This window comes from Trichoderma virens (assembly GCF_000170995.1).
Source record: "Trichoderma virens Gv29-8 chromosome Unknown TRIVIscaffold_4, whole genome shotgun sequence".
Taxonomy (NCBI): Eukaryota; Fungi; Ascomycota; class Sordariomycetes; order Hypocreales; family Hypocreaceae; genus Trichoderma; species Trichoderma virens.
Genome location: NW_014013745.1, coordinates 1,513,793 through 1,527,962, shown reverse-complemented (window position 1 = coordinate 1,527,962; position 14,170 = coordinate 1,513,793). Strand labels below are relative to the sequence as shown.

The following is a 14,170-nucleotide window of genomic DNA, read 5'->3' as shown; positions in this document are numbered from 1 at the left end:
AAATTCCAGATCATAAATATCCTCAATATTAAGCCGTAGCCTCTAAATTGCAATGGCTCACCATACATCACATACACAACCCCAATGCGCGTAAATCGGAATCGCCCTTAATTTCCTTTCAGCAGGCAAGACGCCGCTCGTTCCAAGATGCATTCGTGAACTCTCCATCTACCTGGAGCCTTGATAAGCCAACTCCATGACGGCCCTGTCATAATTTGACGTCGTCTGTTGGATTTGGAATTGACCATTATGTGGCTGGTTGGTCTCTCTTAAATGGGTATTCCGGAGGATGCGACTTGGATCAACAGCAGACTGCAAATTGTACTGCAAGCCATTCAACTGAGTACCCTGATAGAGGCTGCTTGGGTGTGAAAATGTAGAAGTGTTTGACGAAGTAAGCACTGCTCCGTAGTTTTGCGGCTCCTGCATGATTGCTGTAACGGTCGGGTTCTGTGACCAGCGACTGAAAGATGAGGTACGTGGAGTGCTCGCGCTCCCACCGAAGGCCTGCAGTAGCTGCTCCCGGTGAAATGTTCCAGCGGCCGTGTCCGCTGGGCTGCCCATTCCGTTGGCGATGTTGCGGGAGATATCGCGGCCTGGGGTAATAAAGGGGTCTTCAAGGGGTATATTTTCCGCCACAGACGCGTTAGGAGAGTGTGTTGCGCTGCGGTGGTTGTTTTGAGTATCTCGGCTCACAGGTGGTACCGAATCTCGAGAGGCGTGCGGATTAGGGGTGCCAAACCAAGACCACGGAAGAGATTCATATCTACGCGATGCGATGGATGAGGTGGGACTTGGTTCAGTCCTCAAGGAGCCAACCACATCGTTTGTAGACGCCGATTCCTTAGGAGAACGCTCTAGGTCCATCGGAGTCGGAGGCCTCAAGAATTGGACCACCATGTCGAGAACGGTCTCCGTGGCTCGATCCATCACTTCCGAATCTTCATAAATGTCATCCGAGTTGTTCAGCAGACGTCGGCTGGCTTCCCGTTGGGCTTGTTCTGAATACTGCACCACGTTCGCCGTTGCCTGCTCACGAGAATTCACCTCGGTCTGAGTCGTCGCTTCTTCTGTAGCGGGCAAGTCACCAACCAATTGGGTAGTATCTGCAATATCCTGTGCTTCGCGCGGCTGAACTTGTGGAAGCCCAGCATTAGGCTGATACTCAAAAACCAAAAGAGTTCCATCAACTCTATAAATTAGGGGGAAAGCTCCCTCATTAGCCAAGAAATAAGCACAGCGGAGGATATCGAGGATTCTTCCTATTCTTTCGCTCGACTGAGACAGGCAACCCCCAAGAGCTTGAGAGTAAGGTTTGCGGGTGCCGTCCTCGCCGCAGTAGGCTTTGCAGTATTCGGGAAGCTGCTCTTCGTTAAGTGGCTGGAATCCCAAGATCTGAATATCTTCTGGAAGCAGATAGGGGCAAGATTTAAGATTTCCTAGGTTGTAGTACTCATCGCAGAGTAAGGTCAAGACTTTGGCCACGCTCTGAATCATAGTGGGAATAGCCGCCCCAAACGCATCTGCCAACCCGGAGATTTCGTTGCGACGGGCCACGAGCCACATGCTATATATGCGCAAGACTGGGAGCAGGGCTTCGACGACAGACGTCTTTTCTTGGCCGGTCTCGGCATCATCTGGCTGGTGGTCGAGGCCCTCGGCACTAGAAACAGCCTCCCGGAACTCAGACTCAAAGACTTTGCAAAATGTATGAAGAAATTTCGCGTTGAAGCGAAGTGTGAATTGGTAGAATCGCATAGTAGTTTCTGTCTGCTTTTCTGTTCAATGTTGGTCAGTATATTGCCATTCGTAAAGGAACGCCATCACGTACCAGTATACCGTGTCGTCGCCATATGGTGCGCTAGCATGTTGACCATTGCCATCTTGAGAAGAATGTTGAGAGAAGCAGCATTTCGGCAAGCCATTTCCAGCCTGTGCATCACTTCGCCTTCCAACTCGTCCTGCTGATGGAACACCTCTCCTTTGTAGAAGAAGGCGTGCAACTTCACAAACCACATGGTGAAATGCGCCTCCGGACCAGAGATGTTATGTCTGGATCTGGATCCGCTGGGAGATAGCATTGTTTTGAACTCGGCCTCCAAGTTGAGCTGGGCGTTGGGGTGAGGGGAGTCCACAGCCAGGGCGCGATAAAAGTTGTAGACAACCTCAAGGTGATTGTCCTGTTCAAGGTGAATAATTCCCGTCTGGTGAAAAGCGAAGCCAGATTGAGGTTGAATATGGTGAGCCAGCCCGTAATATACCAAAGCGCCTTCATAGTCAGAACTCTTGTGGCGAGCTTGAACCCGGTAGCGTGTCAGGTCTCCCAGGTGGATAAGTGTAAGATGGCAAGAGTACAAGATTTTGCGCTGTAAATCGTCTGAAACTGGGCTGATCTTTGTTTCGACAGACAATTTTTCAAGCTCCATCCCTTGCGCGATTCGTTCAAGTTCCGGAATGTCATAGTAGGCGGCGAGGCGCTGGACATAACCCTGATAGAACTTGGCGGCGATTCGCAGAAAGTTGTGGTACATCTTTTCCACCTTGCGTTTCTCGACAGCATGGGAGGATTGTTTGAGGCGGCTCAGGATGTGTCGATACTCGGTATTAACCGTTGTGTGCATGGACCATAAATGCTCCTCCGTCTTCTGGGCGATGGCATAGTCAAGATCGTGAAAAATGGTCGCAACACAGGCAAGGCGAAACCTGCAGGAGAGCAGCGCGTTAGTCAAAACTGAATCACAGTCTGAGAATTCGGGTCGCATACTTGTCCAAAAGATTGTCTATGGCTTCGAATTTGGAAAGGTCAACGCCAGAAACATTTGGGGGCATGAGTTTCCCAATGTCTCTTGCGAGCAACTTGCGTAGCTTCTGGGCGTTACTATATCGGCAATGTCAGTCCTGTTTTCAACCTGAGCGCCCTCCTAACTTGCTGCGCCATAAGCAATATCGATGCTACAGCAAATCTTGAAGTCTTGCGCATAAATCCAAAAACGCCCGGAGTACACCTACCGCCAGGCAGTGGCCGCTGTGGGGGCAGAAGAAGCCATGTTGTAGATGGACTCGCTATGCCCCGGGAATCGGCAGATGTAATGAATTACGATTGTCTAATGGCGTGATGGTAGTCGAGTCGAGTATAGTATAGCTTAGCTACGCAGTCGTCTCATGCTCTCGGGAATCCAAATCGCAAAGATCCAGACAGTCCATAACTCGGAACCACGGCGGATTGGGAGAGCTGGTACCGGACTCGGCTGGCGGAAATCGGGCAAGCAGCTAGGAGAGAAAACATTGGTAGAGATGGGCTTTATAGTAAAACAATGTTAGCACGAGAGTTTGCTTTGTTTACCAGTCCCGGGAGATTCTTGGGTGGCGTGTTGCGGCGTATTGTGAGCGAGATGTCCAGGGTTTATTTTTTGGAATGAGAGGATGGCGATAACAAAGTGAGCGGCTTCTGAACCCCTCAAGGTTAGTAGCTGTTCTGAGTGTGGTGGAAATTCTTCGGCTGTTTCCTTTTTTTTTTTTTCCCTTTGAGCGACAAAGCCACACCAAGGACGAGGCGCCAACTCACGAACGGCGCATGTGAACAAGTAGATTGATCGAATTTATGAATTATGAAACATAAATGCACGCCACTGAAGTGTTTCGCGATGCTTTTGAAGGTGTAAACGACCAAAGAGTTGAATTCACTTGATGGTTGGGTTCAAATCACTTATCCCATTTGGCTTGGCTGTTTCGTTTTCGGGGCGTTTTCAGGGCACTTTTAGAGAGGTACTGAAAGCAGCCACACCTTGGCTTTGAAATCTACCGCTTGGCCATGTAATCGTCAAGACTTAGTGCCAGTCACTTACATCATCCGCTAAATGGCATATCAGAGTCTCGGCTCATAGCCATGACGTTTTGAGTAACGCCGTCGAGCTCCCACATGTACCTACAGGGATTGCAAACACGCAGCCTGCTCGAGTTAAGCCCAGCATGGAGTGCTAAAGATTGGATCTGCAACATGCACCTGTACATGTTAACTGTGGCTAAAAACAGAGCACAGGCTTGACAGGTACCTGGAGACGCGTGGTGGGGCAAACCCCGCCAAGTATCTTTCAGGCCTTCTTACAGCATCTCGTCCTTTTGGGCTCCATCACTTTCAACAACTCACGACAATCCCCAGCGACCAAGCGCCTCGAGTCATGTCTTCTGCGAGCATCTGATTGTTTCATTGGATATCATTTACTCTACACCATAGCCAGTCCTAGCGTCCTTTATAGTTCACGCGTCACTGTATCTGCATCTGTCCGCAACGCCATTCTCTGACTTCCATCACGATATCGCTGGTTCAAGTCAAAGTAATATCTTGCCCCACAAGCTCACTGTATATTAAAGATGAAGCGCTCACGAGAGCCGGAAGAGCATTTAGAATTCGATCCTCAAGACGGTGACTCTCATCATTCCGCAAACGCTGACGTCGATCTCCGGCCCGTCTCGAAAATCGCTGGGCTGGACTCGGCTGCCGAAGACGAGGATAACGAATTCGTAATGAGATGCTCACTCCCCCCTCACAAAGAGCCGCTGGGCTTTCGGCTATACAGCGATTACGAGACTCACTATCACAACTTCCATACAAACAGATGCATTGAATGTCGCAAAAACTTCCCAACTGATCATCTCCTCAGTATACACATTGAAGAATGCCATGACCCCTTGGCAAAGGTCGCCAGGGACAAGGGAGAACACACGGTAAGCTAAGGACGATATCACTAGACCACTGCCATGGGTAGAGTTACTCTAACACGGCTCAGTATTCCTGCTTTGTTGAAGGATGCGAGCGCAAGTGCATGACTCCTCAGAAAAGGCGTCTACACCTAATCGACAAGCACATGTACCCCAAGAACTTCTTCTTCGCCGTCACAAAAGACGGGATTGACGGGAAGCGCTCCCTTCTCATCGAGACCAGCCATCGACGAAGGTCTTCAGCAGGCTCACAGTCACAGGCCAAAGAGCTTCGTCGTCGTGCGAACACTCTAGAAAAGGAGGCATCACCGTCCGACAACAAATCACAGCCCACTCTGCCTTCCACCACAGCGCCCAATGGCAAAGCAAAGTCGGAGAAACCAGCGGACACTGAGATGGCAGATCTTACTGGGGCCATGTCGGCTCTGCAATTTGTCCCTCCAAGTATCCGATTTGGTCGGGGCCGGCCAGGATTCTCGAAAAGATAATAGAAAGGAGTCACGTGGAGTTGAACTGGAAATTGTGAAAATGATCAGCATGATGTTATGAAAGAATATGGCTCAGCTAAAATGAAGGATATCTACCTCTTTCGAGATCAACATCAACCCAATCTATGTCTTTTCTGTTTTGCTGCCCGTCCATGGAGCAATTTGATCGCAATTCGACGCCCGACGCCCTAACGCCTGTAGCAAATCTCTGGTTCGTTATTCCGATGGCCACAATGGAATCCAAAGCCATCACCTCCTCTTAATCACTGGATGCACATCCTCTGCAGCCACAGCTGACGCATTGCATATCGCTATCTTCTTTCAGCTGAGCTCGTGGTACTCGACAAATGCAGGTGCTGTTGAAGTTTGTTTCCTTTGTTTGAACGCAGCGTAAGCAACAGAGCTATCGAGTGTGTTAGCATGAGAAAATTACAGATAGGGAGCGCGTGGATAGCAACTTGCCTTCTCGTAACCCTGCTTCTTCCACTTGGCGATTAGCATCGCATCAGCATAACCATTCTTAAGTAGCCATTCGTATAGCTGCTTGCTGATGGCTTCCTTCTCGTAATAAAGGTCGTATACGTATCGGCTCCTCTGGTGCGCAATCTGGAAGATCTCCCACTGCGCCATGTGCTTCGGGCCGGGAGGAGGAGGCTTGTTCTGCGCATCCTTCATCTTGTTCGCAAAGATCAGAAGGTCATCCTCGATATCGCTGAAGCCCTCTGGCGGCGGCTTTCTTTTTGAGGAGTGTCTAATGGCCGGCATCTTGGACTAGTCGCAATGCAAATGAAAGAAACAAGAAGAGCAGGGGCCGATGTTCCGCAGCAAGTTTTGTACGTGATGGGTAGAAGCAAGCTTGGGAGAGATTCCAGAATTCCAGAAGCGCGTCGACAAGGCTGAGCTAAGCCACACCCGAGGGGCAAAGACATGTCGCGTGTGGCGCAACCAGGATCTGGCGCCCAATCACGTGATAATTCGATGCTTGGAGGTGGGCATGATTCCTCAGTATCAACTCAACGTCACGGCATTGAATTTATTGCGCTGACAAGCATACATCACCCGCCATGGCCATTTCGCCGACCCAATTCGCCAAGAAGACGGCGCAATGTGAGTCTTTTGCACGTACCGATGGTCCGACAGAGCTAATACGTCATGCAGCGACCAGCTGGTCGGATGCGAAGCGTCGAGTCCTTTCTTCCTACCGCGAATGGATCCGAGCTGTACGTCCCACGAAATTCCCTCTCGAGGCCACCCACCAGCCGGAAGTTGGAATTGGAAATGGTGCCGCTGGTGGCATGTTGCCGTGGTATAGAACCGAAGTCTAATGGAGGGAAATACAGGCGCCTGAAATCCAAACGATGTACAATGTCCCTCTGCCCATCTCGACCCTCCGAACACGGATGCGACAGGAGTTCGAGCGACACCGATATGCGAACCAGCTCTCCATAGTCGACGTGCTCCTCTTCAAGTCTCACACAGAGTACCAGGTACGGATGCCGCCTTAATAAAAAAAAACACCCGAGCCATGCTTTGAGGGGAGGAAGGCCGTGTGCTAATTTCGCGGGGTACAGGAGACAATGAACTTCTGGAAGCAGCAGACTCACATCATGTCTTATTTCAGCGACAACTTTAGAGGGGACAAGAGGCTTCCGTCCAGCTTCATGGCTGGCTTCCTTGAGGTGAGTTTGCAGAGCGGCAATTGTACTAGCCGATCAACGAGAGCTAATGAAGCTTGATAGGGTCGAAATTAGAAAGACAATGCAAGAAATTTTGTTTTGTAAATATCTCTGTGTAAAGATTTTGTGTCGAAACCATCCATATAACGCCATGAAATCGCATAATGTCCATATACAAATGACTCTTCTATGCGTGTGAATTACCAGTTTTCAGATAGCAGCCCAGTTTCCCCCTCTAATGCTCCCCTCCATTTCCCTTGCCTTTCATAATCATCGGTCAATGCCCTGCTCTGAGTTGAACTGCTGCCTCTTTGTCCAAAACTCCTCAGCAACAACGTCACACACGTCCTGCAAGTCACTCAAGCCTTTCTTAAGGGCATTCACTGCTGTGCCGTCTATAGACAAGAGCGTTAGCAAGAATTCACAAATGATAGAGTAGAGCAAATATTACCATAAGTTTGTATTCTGATGTTCATCTTGGGTTCAGATGGGTGGGGGATTGAATAGGCGCAGAATTCAACATCAGGGCTAGGGGACATTAGCTTCGAATAACTGGACATATCCGGCGATTGGAAACATACTTCTTCATAATGACATATCTTAGGGCGTTGCCTAGAGTATGGCCTTCATCGGTGAACTCAAACGAAGCCGCTGTGTCCGTCGAACCAGGGAGCTGTCACCTCCGTTAGTAAATCAAGATTCTCTCAGTCATGCTAGACTCTGGCCATACAATTCGCACTCTCTGAGGTTCGACCTCTTCCTCTTCCTCTTCCTCTTCTTCTTCAACCTCGGCATCCTCTCTCATTTCCGCATCCTGGTTGATCTCATCTTGTCCAGATGGCGGGACGTCCTGCATATCAGCGTCCTGAGATGCGGCATCCTGCGCCTTTGTTCGTCCAGGCATCTTTTTATTCTAAGGCGTTAAAAAATTTGGTGATTTTCGCTCAGGAAAGTTTGTAAAGAATAGCTTCTCTTCGTTGAGATTGCGCAACAATGGCGGAACGTAAAATAATGAAATGATGCAGCTTTTACTAAACTTTTCGCCTTTGGCTTCTCAAACAAAATTTGGCGGCTCATGAAATTTTGATGAGAGCGCGCCGATAGTGGGGCATTTTTTTCGCTGCCGGATTACGGAAGCGGAATGGGTGCTTCGAAGTGGAGCGCCACCCCCCAGAGGGTTTTCAGCGTACAACAACAGGGTCTGGATATCAGATTAGCCTCAGTTGGGTGATGCTAAGTTTGGGAGTATTTGGGCGGTTGTATAATGCAAAGCTAAATGGAGCAAAATATGAGGCGATATATAGTTCTTTTTACTTTACAATCTCTTAAGCTTCCAGCAAATTGCTCTAACAAAAAACCTTCCGCATTTACCTGAGGTACCACCACAAAGTAAATTCCAAGTTATCCACCTCCCTGTATATATATCAGGCGCTTCCACCGGCACCCTCTACATAGGTATTTTGTAAGAACACTTTCGGAGTTACCAAAGGGACAAAATATAACGGGCTCCAAACTCGTTGTATTCTTCACACGTGACACACTAATAGGCCAATGATGAGACTACACCTGAAAGCTCTCCAGCCAAAAGACATGCTACATATGTCGCCAAGGTGATATGGGAACTGAGGCCTTACTAAGGAACATGCTCAAGGTTGAGTTGCAATGTTAGTAGAAGCAAGAAGTCCCTGTGGCTATATATTCCAAATAGTGCGAAATCGTTTCCTTTTCTCAAGTTCTAGTGGCAGAGTGTCGAGGGTAGACAAATTGACTGGAGGTATCCATCTAGGGCCAAAGGGTTGCAACATCAGTGAGTACAAGCCATATCCGGTCACCATCCTGTTAAAGACTTGCCTAATTTCAGCGCTAAATATTCATCTAATTCTATGAAGCGCATCTTTTCCGTCTTCCATTTCGTTTCGGGCATCAGGGGTGATTGACCGCACCTCCAGCCGGCTCTCCCACACGCCAGCGACTACATCAAGCGTCATAACATGACGCAAATGAAATACCTTTTATCTAAGGTTACCTCACTTGAGCGAATACGCGGTTCCTTGAGTATCTGATACTGTCATTACTTTCTGCTAGTACCGCTACTTTCTGCTAGTACTGCTACTTTCTTCTACTATCGCTAATTTCTTCTAGTATCTACCATTATGACTACATATGCCTAGGTGGACAACTTCAGATTTACAGACACGGGTTGCTGGATAGCCAACTTAGGGTGCTGAATGGCCACTCCCTCAAAATTGCAGAGTCGTTCCGACCCCACAAACCATCAGCTATGATCAGCATTTTCGAAACCAATTCTGCAGAGCCCTTTGGTATATTGTTGGGGCAAAATCCATTGAATGGCCTCGACTTGTGGGCCATTGCTCTTGTCCCAATGTGTTCCAAGCTCGAGTCACTCAGAACAACGGAGTTATTGTAACCAGAAGTTCATTTCATGGGGATCCGCTACTTAGAACGAGAAGTATCTCCGCGAATTATATTGATGTCGTTTACTCCGCGGTGAGTAATTAGGGATCGAAGTCTCCGTATTCCCCTTGTTGGAACTTTTAGTGTGGCGGTATGTCAGTTGCTTGCGAGTACCTATGTGTGTACATGTGTACGATGACTTGTAGGATCAGAAGTATCGGAGCCGGATAGCACCTGGTTTAGATCCCTCGTGACGCTCACTTCGAAGCTTTCGGCCTCATTACTTGTTGACAACTCCGCTGCAGATGCCTCATTGACAGGCATCTCGGTTCGCATTGGAAAAGCATCCAATTCATGAATTGCTTGAGAATCAAGCTCCGGTTTAGGCGCGCTGTCAGAATGCAGTTGCGCTTTGTCATATGTCGCATCATGGTTGGCTTGCTGTTTTTGTCCAGGTCTCCTCCAAAAATAAAACAAAGCACCACATATGATGGCGAAACCCACGATAGAGCCGACAACAGGACCTGCTATCCAGGCGTCACTTCGTTGCCCATCTGGTAATGGACTAGCTAAGAAGATGTAAGATAGGGAGCTCAGTGAGGCCAGCCAATATTACCAAGGGTACTCACCAGGAATAGATGGGCTTGAGGTCACGCTCTGGCTGTTGGAAGATGTCGATGTTGCGAATCTGGAAGACCCATTACTTGTATGTACACTAGATGTCGTAGTAGAGGTAGTAACAGACAACTTTTCCGGCACCACGTAGACCACGGTTGCTACCTGGCCATTCGTCAGTGTAAAAGATCCCGTAATAGTATGCACCACAAAGTCGCAGTAAGATATAAGCCGGAAGAACGGATCGGTTACAACCAACTCGGTTGTGTTCTGGGTGGGAGGGTGCGAGGTAAGACATTTGTTGCATTCATTTACGGCACCACGGAAGTCGGAGTCTTTGCAAAGAGTGGGAGTTTTCCCTTCCTTCTGCATAATTTGTAAGGCTTGATCTGGTATTAAAATGTTATCAGCATGGGGAAGAAGCAAGTAAAATCGGAGTCAAATGTATATGTGGTAGTCGAAGGGAGTTTAAGGACATACTGCAAAGGCTTATACACGCAGGAGATAAAGCAGGCCCCCCATCCTCTTGCCGAACAAAAAGGTCTCTACGCCAGCTCATTCTGCTTTCATAGATGCTGGATTGTTCTTTGATACCACTCTGCAAGTTTGGGGGATAGCGTCTGCAAGATACAGCCTTGGGGGACGCGGGATCATATATTCTGCATCTCATAATGCTACCTAGTAATTTCACTCAGCTGTAAGTACAACCCCACTTCAAGAAAGCCCCTCCCGCCGAAAAGGCATATAACAACATTATCATGCAAGGCTTCATGTGTGAGAGCCTTGATTCCGAATGATCTTTTGATCTATGGTATTCATATAATAGTTCATGAACAATAGCACGCGAAGAATACATGTACTCACTTTCTCGACAGCGCCACATTAACGGTAGATATAAATCTCTGGGGTTTTAATATGAATAAATTTTACAAGATTTTTCATCATTTCTAGATAGCAATAACAGTACTATCTACTCCTGCTAAAGCATCTAGGACCTATTCCAAATGACTGCTTCAGCAGAGTAAGTGCCTATGAAGCGCTAAATCTTATCCATACACTGGTGAAGGCTATATAATTAATAAAAAGATCGATAATTTCACGACCCACCTTCACTACCAGCCAGTAGTGGTTTACATAATTGTGGGCCCGGGTAGCTCAATTGGCTAGAGCGTGCGGCTTTTAACCGCAAGGTTGGGGGTTCGAGACCCCCCTCGGGCGCAATTACATGTATTTTTGCACCTCCTAGGCGTTAGTGATACCTTTTTGCCAGCAATGGCTCGCTCATACATGATCTCGAAGTAAATCAACGCTATAGAAGAGTTGTAAGAGTGGAGGTGCCTGTTGTGAGTATTACCAAGACTAGCTTTTTAATCATTACTACCAGATTACAAAATGGCCATCGGGCTAACGATCCATCCGCCTTCACTGCTAAGTTTTGTGAGGTGGTATTCAACAAGGATGCCACTTCATATCGGGCAGCTGTGCTTCTTTGGACCAACAACGTTGGATCACTTTAGTACCATACATAGTACCTAGAAGTACTTTACTGTATAATGAACGGCAATATACACGGAGCACAGAGTATTACTCACTCTATAATGTTCCCAGTAATATGCGCAAATTGCAAGCTTACACAAGGATCTAGTCTATTTTGTATCAGTCGTGCAGTGGCCAGCACCGAAAGACTCACATGCAGCATTGGGTATCCTCTTGCATGCGTGTTTGTACGCGAACCACATACGAGCCCAGTCGCTCTGGGATACCCCAAACCGAGAATACGGACAGAGTGGTGTTACAAGGCCGAAGGAATCGAGACGGTCAGAGATTCAGAGGGACCAAAGAGCAACCTGGAACCCCCACCGGAATTACATCACATGCCATATAACCTGTCTGTGGCCGCTGGGGTTGGAGGATCCCTGGTCACAGTCAATCAACTCGCAGCGGTGGCCACTCGGGGAAACTGGGGGCACGTTACCATCACAAGCAATTTCGTGTAACGCCGGTGAAGACTTGATTGGGTTGTCGGCATTTCTTGCAGAGGACCTAGTGATGCGCCAGGCCGTGCACGGATTCGCAGCAGGAACAGGGTCTCTGATGGTGAAGCAGAGCCTTCCGCCGGGTTTGCAAAATTTTTCTCTGCTTTCGTCTTCCTCGTCGCCAAGCACACAATGAAACAACAGGAAGAGGCGATAAACGTTGCCTCTTCCGACTTTGAAAAGGTCCGGGCCGCCCAATCGTGCTCTTGGTCGCAGCATTGGGTTGAAACGGAGCTAATAGTCGAGCCAGCCAAGTGCCATGTCCAACGAATGATTGACAAGGGGACGGAGCCAAACCCCTGCAGCCTTGCCAAAGGCGTCCCACCCGACCTGAGACGTCGTCGTCTCAGGTGAAGCAGCGATTAGTCCCCAGCGGAGACGGGCGTCTTGTTCCTCTTTTTTCCTTCCAAAGGTCTCGTCACGAGGCTCGATTCACAGTGGCAAAACGGCAAGAGAAAAACACTCTCGAACGATAGCACCAGGAGCTATGGTTCAGTATCAAGTAGAGCGATCTGCCGGTGATGAAACTGTTTGCCAGTCTAGGGGAGCTGCCTTGCTTTATTTCAACCGGCTACCTGTGCAAAGAGAGGCGCGGTCGTCTGATGTGAGCGGTAGCTGACATGGATGTCGTTGGGGTCCGCGAATAGGGCTGCGACAAGTTTTGGTGCCATGTATGTTTACCTAGTTGCAGGTTAGAGGGTGAAATCTCCTGCCTGTCTCTGCACAGCGCACACGTAAGAGCACATCCGCAGCAGCTGTTTGATGTTGAAGCATCACCCAGAAATACCAAGGTACTCGTACAAACATTGAAGTCATCTCTGCCGGAAATCAGTGGTTGAGAGCCAACCCAACACGCCCACCATCGCCATCCTTCGAGCACTCGAGCAATCGCTGTAAGTACTCTGTACAGTGCTCGAAAGTGCAAAGGACGAGTACCGAGCTCAATTTACCCAAGATCCATTGACCCTCACTCGCGGTGGACGAGTGCTGTAACGTACCTGTCACAGCGTGCGCAGGAGCCACGATGAGGCACGAGCTTGTTCGAGTATCGAAAATCAGTGGGCAGGCCAAGCGGGATAGCGCTGGGAGGGTGGGGCAGGACCCTGACAAGAAGAGAAGCAGAGGAAAAAATCTAACGAGTCACAAAGAAGAAGCAGCAGCAGGAGCCCTACCAGTTTTAACATTTGGTGAAGAGTGGGCGCCTGTGCAGCGGTGAGAAGGCTGGCGATGGATTTCAGGGTCCTGGACAAGGGGACAAAGTACTGATATGATCGACAAGAGGAGAAAAAAAGAGGCGAGGCCAGCGGGTGGCGAAATGCTCAAACGCTGCAAGTTTCGGCACAGGGGTTCAGTGTTCTTGGGGGGCAGAATGTCTGTGCATGGCCTCCGGATGATTCCAACCGGTGGCATTTGGATCGTACGAACGGTGAGAGTGTGTTTTGTGTTTTGTGTTTTGTTTTTTGTTGTTGTTGTTGTTATATGGCTTGAACGGGCTCAAAATCTTTCGATGAGAGGCACGAAATCAGGGTTGCATTTTCTACCAGCTTTCCGAAGCCCTTGTCGCACCCCAATCGCCAAAAAGCAGCTATTACTTCCCAATACTACCACCACAAAATGGGCAGCATCAATATTTGCTACTGTAGCCGTACACTACACTTGGTGTACGTTGTCGAGAAAACAGTACAAACAGGAACATGGCCTTTTACAAAATCGTACAGGGATAGGGGGGTGTCTGTAGGAAGGAAGGACGACTGCCTGGTCTAATGAGGGGTCATGCAGCCAGTACGAAGTATCGTGCTACGGATTTGCAACACCCACCAAGATTGGAAATGCGCGATGAACTTTTTCATCTTCGTTTAGCCAAAAAGAAGGAAGACGCATGTGAGTATGTACCGTGTGGTGCACGTAGCGGTTTGATATGCATCTCTTAGCAGAGAACGACAAAGGATCTTTGTCTGCAAGCGAGATGCTGATGCGGGACAGAATTGCTGACATGGAAGGATTCAAGCTACAAAACGTGTATCATCGTATATGCGGCTGAGCGATGTTTGCAAAAGAAAAAAAAAACATATCCTTGGATACGAGAAACCAAGGGACGGCAATCACGACCCCGCCGGCAAAAGTTTGTTTCCCATTATCGAATTTCACAACTACCTTGTAGTCGCCGATAACTATGCGGGTACGAGCAAATCCAACGGGCCAACGGGCTTCGTATTGAAGG

The 14,170-nt window shown here is 48.6% G+C and overlaps 7 protein-coding genes across 7 annotated transcripts; 3 read left to right on the top strand and 4 right to left on the bottom strand.

Moving 5' to 3' along the window:
- Positions 1–168: 168 nt before the first annotated feature.
- Positions 169–3,047, bottom strand: TRIVIDRAFT_189958 (uncharacterized protein; the record flags this gene model as incomplete). The annotated part of the gene is made up of 4 exons (XM_014103416.1): positions 169–1,778; positions 1,832–2,703; positions 2,765–2,878; positions 3,010–3,047. 4 exons carry the CDS (start codon positions 3,045–3,047, stop codon positions 169–171), a joined length of 2,634 nt encoding a protein of 877 aa, XP_013958891.1.
- Positions 3,048–4,371: 1,324 nt separating this feature from the next.
- Positions 4,372–5,207, top strand: TRIVIDRAFT_30643 (uncharacterized protein; the record flags this gene model as incomplete). The annotated part of the gene is made up of 2 exons (XM_014103415.1): positions 4,372–4,725; positions 4,788–5,207. The coding sequence occupies 2 exons, from the start codon at positions 4,372–4,374 to the stop codon at positions 5,205–5,207; spliced, it is 774 nt and encodes a 257-aa protein (XP_013958890.1).
- TRIVIDRAFT_212297 (uncharacterized protein) lies at positions 5,186–5,972 on the bottom strand (the record flags this gene model as incomplete). The annotated part of the gene is made up of 2 exons (XM_014103414.1): positions 5,186–5,610; positions 5,670–5,972. The coding sequence occupies 2 exons, from the start codon at positions 5,970–5,972 to the stop codon at positions 5,467–5,469; spliced, it is 447 nt and encodes a 148-aa protein (XP_013958889.1).
- A 299-nt stretch (positions 5,973–6,271) lies between these two features.
- TRIVIDRAFT_189955 (uncharacterized protein) lies at positions 6,272–6,958 on the top strand (the record flags this gene model as incomplete). The annotated part of the gene is made up of 5 exons (XM_014103413.1): positions 6,272–6,314; positions 6,366–6,427; positions 6,548–6,694; positions 6,779–6,886; positions 6,947–6,958. 5 exons carry the CDS (start codon positions 6,272–6,274, stop codon positions 6,956–6,958), a joined length of 372 nt encoding a protein of 123 aa, XP_013958888.1.
- Positions 6,959–7,153: 195 nt separating this feature from the next.
- Positions 7,154–7,787, bottom strand: TRIVIDRAFT_31426 (uncharacterized protein; the record flags this gene model as incomplete). Its single annotated transcript, XM_014103412.1, has 4 exons — positions 7,154–7,278; positions 7,335–7,411; positions 7,465–7,556; positions 7,614–7,787. 4 exons carry the CDS (start codon positions 7,785–7,787, stop codon positions 7,154–7,156), a joined length of 468 nt encoding a protein of 155 aa, XP_013958887.1.
- Positions 7,788–9,472: 1,685 nt separating this feature from the next.
- TRIVIDRAFT_61460 (uncharacterized protein) lies at positions 9,473–10,472 on the bottom strand (the record flags this gene model as incomplete). The annotated part of the gene is made up of 3 exons (XM_014103411.1): positions 9,473–9,867; positions 9,928–10,302; positions 10,394–10,472. 3 exons carry the CDS (start codon positions 10,470–10,472, stop codon positions 9,473–9,475), a joined length of 849 nt encoding a protein of 282 aa, XP_013958886.1.
- Positions 10,473–12,081: 1,609 nt separating this feature from the next.
- Positions 12,082–13,165, top strand: TRIVIDRAFT_61459 (uncharacterized protein; the record flags this gene model as incomplete). The annotated part of the gene is made up of 4 exons (XM_014103410.1): positions 12,082–12,299; positions 12,641–12,683; positions 12,731–12,842; positions 12,957–13,165. The coding sequence occupies 4 exons, from the start codon at positions 12,082–12,084 to the stop codon at positions 13,163–13,165; spliced, it is 582 nt and encodes a 193-aa protein (XP_013958885.1).
- Positions 13,166–14,170: the final 1,005 nt, after the last annotated feature.